General features: G+C 36.1%; 1 protein-coding gene across 1 annotated transcript; it reads left to right on the top strand.

Annotated features, from left to right (window-relative positions):
• Positions 1-2,506: 2,506 nt before the first annotated feature.
• On the top strand, positions 2,507-3,187 carry LOC110794729 (protein ACCELERATED CELL DEATH 6-like). Its single transcript, XM_021999688.1, has 2 exons — positions 2,507-3,052; positions 3,149-3,187. Exons 1-2 carry the CDS (start codon positions 2,507-2,509, stop codon positions 3,185-3,187), a joined length of 585 nt encoding a protein of 194 aa, XP_021855380.1.
• The last annotated feature ends 8,831 nt before the right edge of the window (positions 3,188-12,018 follow it).

Here is a 12,018-nt window from a genome sequence, read left to right as displayed (position 1 = left end):
AAACGAAAAAATAAACAATTTTTTTATTTATTTTTATTACATTCTAGCAGGGAAAAAAATTAATTAAATAAAAAATTAATTCATTTTTTTTTTAAAACACAAGGGTCACCCAGAATTGGCGGCCCGAACCATGGTTGGCCCACCCGTAATTGGAGGCCCGAACCATGGTTGGTCCACCCGGAATTGGCGGCCCGAACCATGGTTGGTCCACCCGGAATTGGCGGCCCGAACTATGGTTCGTCCACCCGAAATTGGCGGCGCAGCCATGGTTCGGGCCGCCAATTCAGGGTGGACCAACCATGGTCCGGGCCGCCAATTCCGGGCGGCCGTTTTGTTTTTTTTTAAAAAAATGATTTTTTTCTTGCCAGGTAAAAACGAATGTAATAATAATAAAATTTTAGTTTATTATTTCGTTTTTTATTTCGGATATTTAAAAAATTGTTGCCAAAAAAATGAATAATTACTGAATTTCTTAATTAAAATAATTAATATAATTGAAAAAAAAATTGTTAGAATTTCTTGTTTAAAAAATGTATTTGGTTATATATTAATTTCGATTAAAAAAAAGTTTAAAAATGTGAAGGGGAAGGGGAAGGGTAAAGGGGTAATTCTCTTTAAAAGGGTAAAATTGTCCTTTCACCATAAATACGAGGGCGTTTTTAGCGATTGAGGACGTCGAATAACGATACACTACTTTTAACGCCAAAAAAGCACACGTGGATTATTGCACTGTACGAAAAAATTCATGTTTTACTCCCTTTGTTAAGTGTTAGTGTGTTACACTCGCTCCATTAAATTATTTTATAATTATTATGTGTAGAAGTAATAAATATTTTATTTAACAATTTTTGTTTACAAACAGATAACTTTTCTACGCGGCTTATTGAAAGACATCTGGAGTTACTTACAAAAGTAGATAAAGGAGGGGTTTCAGTACTGCAGAATTGGATAATAAAAAACGGTGACGTATGGCTCTTCGAATACATCTTAAAGAGCAAGTGCAGGGGTAACTTTGTGAAACTCGTTGGTGATGCCGATTACAATGATAGAAACAACCCTTTTCATGTTGCAGCCACTACCAGCCATGAAGCAACGAACCAAGTTGTAAAGCTCCTTGTTGAAGCTTACAAAGAAGATAAACCTACTTGGAGGGTCAATGACATAAATCATTTGCCATGGTTTAAAATGAATAAAGCAGATGAAGGGCCTTTGCACTTGGCCATACGCAACCACAATGAAGAACTTGCGTTATACTTGTTGAAGCTACACAAGGATGATGATGATATTAGTGAACTACTCGATTATTACGAGCCAAAGCATAATATTTTGTTTCTAGCTATACAGAACAGTTGCTCTAAAGTAGTCGAAAACATATTGTAAAGATTGCATAGGGGAAGTTGGACCGAATATCTCAAGGATTCCTCTGTTCGTCATAATATAATGCATCTAGTTCCGAGTTTGAAAGGTAAGATTCAATCTATACTCTCGCATTCATCGCTTCAAATAGTCCATATTTTACATCTTACTCCATGTTAATTTAAATAATATATTCCGTACATGTTTTTTCATTTTTTAATTTCACGTCAACCAAACAACATAGTGACTGTCTAATTCCTAAGAAGTCACATTTCCCTTTTAATTACTTGCAACCAAACAACACATTATTTTGTAACATGTTATCCCTCAATAACACTTCTTATCCCTTATTGGTAATATTGATATAGAAGTATATTTTTGATGTGATAATATTTTATTCATTGTGTTATTTGTTTATTTTAATCTCGAAACTGGTTCAACAATGCTTCCCTAACTTTTGGTAAAGCGCATTGAAAGCAGATGAAAATTTCGGGACATGGCTAGTAGAAGAAATTCCAGAATTCATCACCCAACAAGACACCAATGGACAATCAGCTTGGGGTAAAGCATATGAAATTGGGTCTGCATGGTTTACCAAAGCAGTTTTGGAAAAGGATCCATCTACATTTGATAGTGCACCCCTAGTTCGGACTAAAGCATGTGATAAGGGTCATGTATTAGCTCTTTGTGCCTTCATCAACCATAATCCTGGAGCGTTTAGAGATCTTTGTATTGAATATAAAGATTCTCCTTTGCATCACATAAAACTCTCAAATTTAAGTGGGTATGAAGAGTTTCTCAATATTACCCGAATGAAGGATTTAATCAATCTTCAAGATTCTAACGGGGAAACACCTTTACACAAAGCAATACGAAATAAAGACTTATTCTTGACAGAAACGTTACTCACCATGGATAAGATTGTATATACCATTGTGGATGATGCAAATGTATCCGCAATCGATCTGCTTGCTCAAGAATGTGACAACAACCAGCCATTGGTATGATTTAATTTCTTTCTAAAAACTTCCAGAATAAAAAATGTGGAAATGCTTTTTTTTTTCTTTTCTTATCATTATGTTGCAATAGCATGAATTACAACTTACTGTTGGATGGTATGAAATCCATTGTATAATACGTACAAGATCGGATGTGCAAAAGAATTGGACTTGACCCGAGGATAAAAGCAACATATTTCAAAGATAAGACAAATTTGTTAGAAGTGCGTAACTCTTTATTCATAGTAGCGGCTTTATTAGCAACCATTTCGCTCACTGCTGGATTCACACTCCCTGGTGGATTCCATCAAGAAACTGGAGCAGCAATTTTAGGAAAGAAGCCAACTTTCCTAGTGTTTTTGGTATCTGACGCGTTGGCTTTATTTTTTTCAATGTTGGTGTTGATTTGTCTCACATGGTCCATGGTTTTCGATGCCAGTAAATCATTGGTGATGATTGATCGAAGTATGGTGTTACTCCGTTTAGCACTTAACTTCACCTTATTGGCGTTCATGACTGGTGTATATGTTGTTATAGCCCCAAAGTCATTGTGGGCAGCTATTCTAATTATTGTAATCATGAGTTCCCTCATTGGAATTTCCGTAAACAAGACTTTATTGTATAATTTACTAGAGTATGTATACAAGTTCATCCCTACTCTAATTAAAAAGCACAGAGGTCGAATCGATGTGGAACAGGTAAGTTTTATTATGCTAAATTTGACGGTCTTATATGTTTATATATTGTAAGTTTGTAACTAGTCAATAATGTTGAAGTCTATGTTTGAATTGCAGGGCATCCCTAATGAACAAGATCACTTTCATGATGCTTAGACGTCTTGGGGAGGACTGCTAGCCAGAGCCAGATAAAGGAGGACTCAAACAAAGGTCGCGCCTTCGTACTGCTAGCCAAAGTCAGACAAAAGAGGACTCAAACGTGAAAGTGTGGAGAATGTAGCTAGCTAGTTAGGTTATTGAACTCCATTCCAACGGGAACTGGGATGTTGATAATATATATACTACCTCCGTTTCATAAAGATCTTTATAGTTCCTATTTGCACAATTAGTAAGACTAAAATGGAAAAGTTAGTTAAATATAATATAATATAAATAAAGTGAGCGTGGTAGTTTTTTCAAATTAAATGCTTATTTTCTCCCATTTTTATCCGTTTTCCATCCTCATTGTGCATTTTCTAGGTTATTTTGCTTAGTTTTCGATAATTGTTACAGTTGTAGGTCTTTTGTAAATTTTAGCTAATTTTCTCACTTTTCTAGGTTTTGGTATTGCTCCCTTGTGTTTAATGTTGTAGGTTTGGACTTCGAATGTCTTCATGCCACGCACAAAGCGTAGAAGGATATAATGGAGCAAAATAAAGGCATTTGGAAGAGTTTTGCAAGGCTTGTGCACAATAAAATAATTCAAACGATCATCACTATTTTTCTACTCCATATTTTCATATGGTTCAAATTGGAGGTGAAATCTTAGTCCAAGAGATTTCTAACGAGTGGTCACACACCTTCTTTGCACTAGTAGAAAAATCTTCAAAAGTGACCCCTTAAAGGTTGCTCTAGTTTGATAAGTGCATCTTTTGACAAAAAGAAAGTAAAAAAAAAATCAAAAATTAAATCATTTCACTCCTCCTTCGTGGGAAGCGCAGCTCTTAGAACTAAGCTGCACCCTTTGCTCCCTCCTTTCTCGCTGCTCCCCTAAACCCAAACAACTTCACCGGCGATGCCTCTGTTCAACTTCACCGGCGACGCCTCTGGTCAACTTCACCGGCAACGCCTCTGCTCATCTTCACCGGCGACGTCGACGCCTCGTCTCATCTTCAGAATATCAAGACTGGATCTTTTTCAATAAGTTGCCCTTGTTACAAACAAGGGCAACTTATAAGCTTATAAGTTGCCCTTGTTAAGGGTAATTTTGATAATTTGCCAAAAGTGACCCAGCCATATGTTGCCCTTATAAAGGGCAACTTATAGCCTATTTTAAGGGCAACTTATGATGTTTTTTCCTCTAGTGTTGGAAGAGAAATGAAGTAGTTATGGTCGTTTGAAGCTGACTATGTCAGAAACTCAACGCGCCTCATCCCGGCCGCGACACATTTGTCCGGCCCCCACCCCTTCAATCCCTGTCAGGATTTATCTACTGGAACATTCTGCATCTTTTCCCAATTTACACGTCGTGGCCGCTATGTTTCATCCCAGCCGCGACCACCCATTCTACGAACTCTAATTTTGTTGGAGATTACTATGTTGCTTGGTATATATACTCATTGTAAAACATTTTCAAGGAGGAGAGCCATGTATTAGTCATTTTTTAGCTTACATTATATTAGGGGTTTTAGAGAGATAAATCCTCATTTTATAGAGAAAGAAAGTGAGAGAAATTTGTTGAATGATTGGATTTTGAAGAATTAATCTAAGAAGGAAACTTGGAGGTTTGGAGACTCCTTGCAATATGAATGAGAATTTGTTACTCTATCTCTTGTTTTATTGTTTAGTTTACTTATTTTTGTATTCTTTCACTTTTAATTATTTGTTTGTCTTAGATTATTAATGATTTCATGTTATTAGTTGTAATATCTTTGTTCTTGCTATTTAGAATGATTTGTGAGTAGTTGTTCTACTTGTGAATGGGTTGAAGCCAATGATGAGCTTATGATCGCATGAACCTATAAATTGAACATGAGATTTTCAGTTAGGATGATATTGTTTGTCTTAGATTAGTATTAATTTCATGTTATTAGTCGTAATATTTTTGTTCTTTATATTTAGAATGATTTGTGAGTAGTTGTTCTACTTGGGAATGGGTTGAAGCCAATGATGAGCCTATGATCGCATGAACCTATAAATTGAACATGGTATTTCATGAATTCTTGCGTGATTTACCACCATAAAGACATTATTTAGGTACGCTTAGTGAAGGGTCAAAAGATAAAGTTAAGGGGTTGTCTCAAATCGATCATTAGGCTTGGAGGACCATGAAAATAAGGACTACATAGTCTATGGGACTTTCTTTGATTGTTTTTGTTCATCATGTCTGTGGATATTCTTAGTTGAATGGCTTAGACATAAAAATAGGTCTTTGTTTGGAGATTAATTAGGCAAATCATAGCTTGAAAGAGAAGTTAATTCCCCTCAATTGATCCCCGAAGTTTCTTTCTCTTTTTTATTGCTTGGTTTGTGAATTATTTGATTGGTGGATATCCTTTCCCAAGGTATTTTTCTTATTGTTGATCGTTTTAACCCAAAAATCATAACCCCTAAAAGAGACTTGGCCTACCTTATCATAAATACTATTATATATATACGGTGCTCCCCTTACTCTCTGTGGATCGACCCATGCTTTCCCTTTCTACCCATTAGAGAGACCAAGTTGAAGGAAATAATGCCCTTGGTCCAAGTATGCATTCAACGTTAAGTCTAATAAATGCGGTTCAGTATTAATTAACAAGTTAATAATTCAGTGAGATCAAGTGAGCTGAATGCCTAGCTAGAGGCCGCTTCAGTTCAAGTGGAATTAATGATATTAATCCACAGCTTACTCTTGACTGAACCCGTAGGGTCACACAAATAGTACGTAAACGGATCAAGTATTTAATGGCATTAAATACTCCATCTATGGATATTCGGAATCGACGAATCTTGGTTTCAGTGGGAGCTGAGATCGTCACAGGCAAGAAATGAATACTCCGGAAACGATGATATTGCCGGAAACGGAAATATGGATCGTATCGGAAATATAAATATTATCCAAGTCGTAGATGTTACCGGAAACGGAAACATGGTACGTATCGGAAAATATTATCGGAAATGGAAATATTGCCAGAATCGGAAATATTGCCGGAAACGGAAATATTGTCAGAATCGGAAATATTATCGGAATCGGAAAATAATTCCGGAAACGGAAATATTAAATATTTGTTCGAAACGGAAATTGATTCCGGAATCGGAAATATTAAATATTGTTCGTATCGGAAATGAATTCCGGAATCGGGAATTTAATCGGAAGCGTATCGTACGAATTAGCATCGGATGAGGCCCGCTAGACGAAGGCCCAGCACGAAGCCAGGCCATCGCCCAGCGAGCCAACACGCACCATCCCATGCCAAGCCTCGACCAGGCCCAGCGCAAGGCCAGGCCCAGCCAAGGCCTGGGGCGCGCGCGCGAGAGCACATCAGTGGGCCGAGCGCTGTGCGCCTAGCGTGGGCCGCAAGGCTTGCGCGGGTGTACGGTGCTCGTGCAATGCTTGTGCGGGAATCCTAAAGCAATCGGGATTCGAAATATGATTAAATCCTAAAACTATTAGATAATGATTATTTAATTAGAGTCCTAGTAGGATTATAATTAAATAAATTAGTATCCTAATAGGATTCCAAAACCTTTTCCATAACTCTATAAATAGGTGCCTAGGGTCACATATTTACATAGATTATTCAAGTATTCAAAGTGAGTTTTTGAGAGAAAAATTCAGTCACATACCTTGCCTAAGAGTGCCGAAATTATTAGTACCTTAAGGGCGATTCTAGTTGGTCAATCTTAAGGCGGATCCGGACGTGCTGTGGACTATCTACGGAGGGACGACACTTGGAGTCCTAAAGACTTGTTCTTGTTCGGTTCGGGCGCAGCTAGGGAAGGCACGCAACAAAGAGTATGCATCTAAACTGTGCTATATGATTATGTGTAAATAATATGTATTCCTGGCTAAATGGTTTTTCCGCATGATTTATGAATTGTCATATGTATCATAACCTAACAGTGGTATCACGAGCCTCTTATTATTTTCATAATCTAAATTGCATGAACATGGTTAAATATTACAAATTTGCAAGAATTAAAAGGGGTGATTAATTTTCGTAATTGTTAATTAATTGCAAATTGCGTTTATTTAATTATACGTACGCAGTTTTTCGGCAGTTTCTTCGTTACTCATCCAAATCGAGTGATTTTTGTGTCAATTCCGCATGTAAAAGGCATTCTAAAATTTTGACAAAAGTAGTATTTTTCTGCCGAACCTAGAATTCTCAAATTCGAAGCCTAACTATGACTTTTCGAAGGTTTTAGTTTTTCGAATGCAAAATTTCGTAAATTTAAGATGTTAAATTAAATATTTGCGATTCTTGTTGATAAATCTTGAATTTTTGATTGACCTACTGTATATGTTTAACAAGTTTGAATGCCTAGCCTTGTTAATTATGCAATCTAATTTGTAATTATGATTAATTTGTTGAAAATTAGAATAATTTAGAATTAATTTGATTTTCATAATTAATTATAATTTAATTAGATACCTATGATTAAAAACCACCATAAAATTTGTAAATTTATGATAAATTTTAAATTTTTATGACCTAGACTTGAATCCAAGTTAATCGGAAATCAATTGAATAATAAATTTTCGATTTTTCGCCCTAAAATTATGAAATTAATATTAATTTATTAATTTGTCATTAATTTTAAATATAAATTTTTTAAATTTTATGCGATTCGTTCATATAACTTGCACGCACAAAGCAATGGACGCTACGTGTTACCCTTAAGGGGTGTTGTATAGTGCGGGCATGTGACGACGAGCAAGGGAGCTCGTCGCCCATGCGGCACGAATGCAATGAGCAAGGGCATGATGCACGAGCACAAGGCAGCAGCCCTGCCTTGTGTCGTGGGCTATGAGCAATGGACGAATGGGCATGGGCGAAGGCAAGGCACGGCAGTCGCGTGTGGGCAGCAAGCGCGCTGGGCAACAACGCGCACTGCCTCGCGCAAGCGCGCGCAGCCTCGCGCGCAGCGAGCGCAAGCTCGCGTGCCACGGGTGCTGCGCCCAGCGTCGATGCCGCGCGCAGCGAGCGCTGGCTCGCACCAAGCGAGCGCTAGCGAGCGCGCACAGCATGCGCTGGCGAGTGCACGAAGCGAGCGCTAGCCCGCGTGCAGCGAGCGCTAGCGAGCGCGCGCAGCGAGCACATGCTCGCGTGCATCGAGCGCTGGCGCGCGCGCAGCGAGCACCAGCTCGCGCGATGGCTTGCGAAGGGTAGAAGCAGCAGCTATGCGACGCAGCGCATGGGCTGCGCGCACATGGCCAGCGATGGCTGTGTGCGTGTGGCCCATGGGCGTGCGATGCGTAGGGTGTTTGCGTTGCGATTAGATCGTTTTGAATGTTTAATTTGAAATTTTCAGTTTACGTAATTTTAATTAATTTTAAAATTAATAATTTAAATTATTTTCTTGGATTTTAATTTTGAATATTGTAATTATAATAAATTTTATTTATTCTAATTATTTTACTAAAATTAAAATCATGAATTAATTTAAATACGACTGAAATTAAATTAAACTTTTGGATTCAATTATAAATTTATATGAGCTTTAAATTTTAATTAAATTTGTATGTTTCCGGTTAGACTAGAAATACATTTTTATGTTTAAAATTAGTAAAGCATATGAATTTATTGGTTTAAGTGGGAGCGCTTTTAGTCATAAACTCTTGATTAGGTCTACAAAACCTTAAGGTTAAAACAACTTGATTAGAATTAATAAGGACTGAATAATTGGTAGATTATTGGTGCCCTTGATTAATTTCTGCAAATATTTACGTGATGCATAATGTGTTTTACTAACCAGCTATGTGGGCCATTCATGATAATGAATGGGTGAATGGTATATATTGTATATGTACTGTTTTGCAGGTTATGAAGTGACTAGTATGGCCCAAATAGGATAGAAAATATGGTCTGCGTACCATTAATTTGAATGTAATTGGTCTAAAGTACCAAAGTTGTTTTTCAATTCAAATATGGTCTGCGTACCATCAAATAGTTGTAATTAGTTTTAATTATAGCTTATCCTATTTGAAGAAAATGGTGCCTCCCACGGAGATTTTCAAGACGGACTTTGAAGTTAAAGCTTCAAGATGAAGTCGGGCCATACTAGATCACATTTATCTTATGCATGTTTTAAGTTATTTATTGCGTTTAAATATGTCTTAAAATGCATGAGATCAAAAGCTTGATTATGTTGCATGATTAAGGATTTTAGTTCACTTAAAATCTAACCAACATAGTAAGAGCCTTAAGTTCCAAACTTAAAAATTGAGTTATAAGGTGCCATGCCAAAATATACACTTGCTTGGATATCCTTTACATCAATCTAGTAATAGTTTTCGCTCAGCGAGGTGTTACTTATTGGTCCTAAAGGGGCAAGGTACACAAATAATTGTGAGTACATGTTAGTTTTGGTGAAACTCAACGATATAAATAAGGAGTCCTTTTATGTCGTGGCAAAATCGATAGGTTTACCTAATAAGTTCTTAGATGTACCTATCAACCAAGAGTAGTTTATAGACTATTAGCAAAAGGCTTTTGCTTACCTAAAATGTTTTAGAATTGAGTCGACAAACTGTGCTTAATTCTTCAATGATTTTAGGATCTTGGAATCATTTTATTCACACCTGCCGGAACAATAAATTCGAATAAAATGCTAATAACTTGTTTGAATTGCATGATTGCTTTAATTTTCAAGTTATTATTCATGATAAATATTTAGACTTTGCATGCTTCAATGAATGTTTTAATTATTGTTTATAATTAAATATCTTGCACTGCAGTAAATCCTTTTAGAAAGGTAACAGTAAATTTCCTTGATTGGTAGTGAATCCAAGAACGATTCACGGAAATGAGAGAAAATGAGCAATTTAAAATGTACGTTTCTTTTAGCGACTTTTATGGTTGTTTTCGAACATCAAAGTCGAATGGCAAACCAATTGGTGCTTGTGAATTCAAAAATACACTGTAGTTTTGAGATCATAAAGCATTGAGTTTAATACGCTCAGCTTTACCAATGGTTAACAACCTAATATCTTTGTCCATTTAATTCTCGAATGAGTCTAGTCCCTAGACATTCGAATAGATCGATGCTTAGAGAACTTTAGAAGCTTCTGGTAAGATCATCTAGTTGAAACTTAATATTCAACATAAATTAAATGGTAAGAACCTTATTGGGGTGACATTGGACATGTCTAACAAAGTATAAAAGTCAACACTAAAGAATTCAATTCTTAAGACTATAAGAAAGGGTACAAGAAATAGGAAAACGAGGAACAAATGAAAGGAATTTACGATTCCGTTTCTACCTATAAATTTATGTTTAAAGAGAAGTGACCTAGCAATCAAACTTCCTTGGTATCATATACCGCTTGAGGTTCTTACTTCGGTAATAACTCAAACAATGGAAGCTAGGATACACTAATGACCTACAAGTGGGAAATGAAGCATGGCAATGCTACATTAGTTCTAGGGTCATCTAGTTTGTTTTAAGTCCTTTCAAAGGCTGGAACTTAATGGCTGTTTTGTTCCATAATCAACATACCTAAATTTCTGTTTTCAAACACAGAAAGACTCACATTCAAGAAAAAACAAAAACAATGTTTGAATGAAATGGTCAATTACAGGTTGAGTCAATATGCTTGATTAAAACAAACAACTCTTTAAAGAACTTTACTAGGTTCAAATCAACCCCTTGATTTGAGTTCCACTAATCTTTGGCATTGTTGCTTAGACCATATCAACAAGTTAACATTCAAAAGCTCTATTTTGATGGACTTTTGAAAGTTGATTGATTTCTAGATCATTTTAAGACAACTAGTCTTACTTGTTGAAAGTAACAAAAGATATGAACTATTGTTAGAACGCCTAGACAATAGAGTTCAAAGCTAAAGAAAGATTTTATGACTTTATTATTTCACATGGATTTGAGTGAATATAGGTTTATTTACTCAAATGTGATATAAGTTGAATCTGTTTTGCTAGTTCAATGATTCAGAAGTATAAAATCCACTTGGCAAGAAATCATAAAGATCTAGGTTAGATCATGTTGATGATTACTTGAGACCAAATATGATCATCAATGATTGTGTGTTGTAATTTCACAATCTAGGTCCATAAGATATGGCATATCTTAGTTGGAATAATCGAAGTCAATTAGTACTTGATTCGATTAATGATGAATCATAAAGACTTTTCCTATAATTTCTAAAACAAAATGCTCAACTACCACCAAACTAAACCAAATTCGTCAAAGCTATTGAAAAGTAATTTCAGAATAACTTTTCATAAAATATATCTAGAGAGTTGCAAAACTCAGTGGGAGCTTAGTGTTTGTCATTCGACAAACTAAGGCTCAAGTATAGATATATGTTTCATTATGATTTATTCAAATGAAACACAAGGGTATTGTTTCTACCACGAATTTTTTTTTTTGATAAGTAAGATTAGCTTCAATAGCAAAAAATTTGAACCAATTTACAACCTAGGATAAGCTTTCAGAGAGCTCATCCCCTACCAAAAAACATGACAGCAGTCATGTGAAAGATCCAAGCTATACAAGCATTTTACTCTGCCACCAATCCTGGACTCTACTACTGATTCTGGGAATCCCTAATTGCTGCATTCTATCTATTACACTTTGCTGTACAAATCTAACTGTATGAGTCACAGTAGGAAGCTTTTGGTTCCAAAGAACCTCATTTCTAGCTCTCCATATTGTGTAAACTGTTGCATTAATAGCAGCATACATGACATGCTTCTGAAATTTGCATCCTCTACTCTTCCAGTGTATCCATCTCATCAAAGCCATATATCTAACAATGTTCACTGGTATTCCCAGCCATTGCT

Source organism: Spinacia oleracea, chromosome 4 (assembly GCF_020520425.1).
Source record: "Spinacia oleracea cultivar Varoflay chromosome 4, BTI_SOV_V1, whole genome shotgun sequence".
NCBI classification, from domain to species: Eukaryota; Viridiplantae; Streptophyta; class Magnoliopsida; order Caryophyllales; family Amaranthaceae; genus Spinacia; species Spinacia oleracea.
The sequence above is the reverse complement of the archived record's forward strand: the minus strand, read 5'-3'. Positions and strand labels throughout refer to the sequence as shown.

What these genes read in the sequence shown, in the direction of transcription:
- LOC110794729 (XM_021999688.1), top strand. Translation starts at nt 2,507, where the DNA reads ATGTGCAAAAGAATTGGACTTGACCCGAGGATAAAAGCAACATATTTC. An exon ending in GTCGAATCGATGTGGAACAG is followed by an intron (nt 3,053 to 3,148) that starts GTAAGTTTTATT and finishes TTTGAATTGCAG; the next exon opens with GGCATCCCTAATGAACAAGA.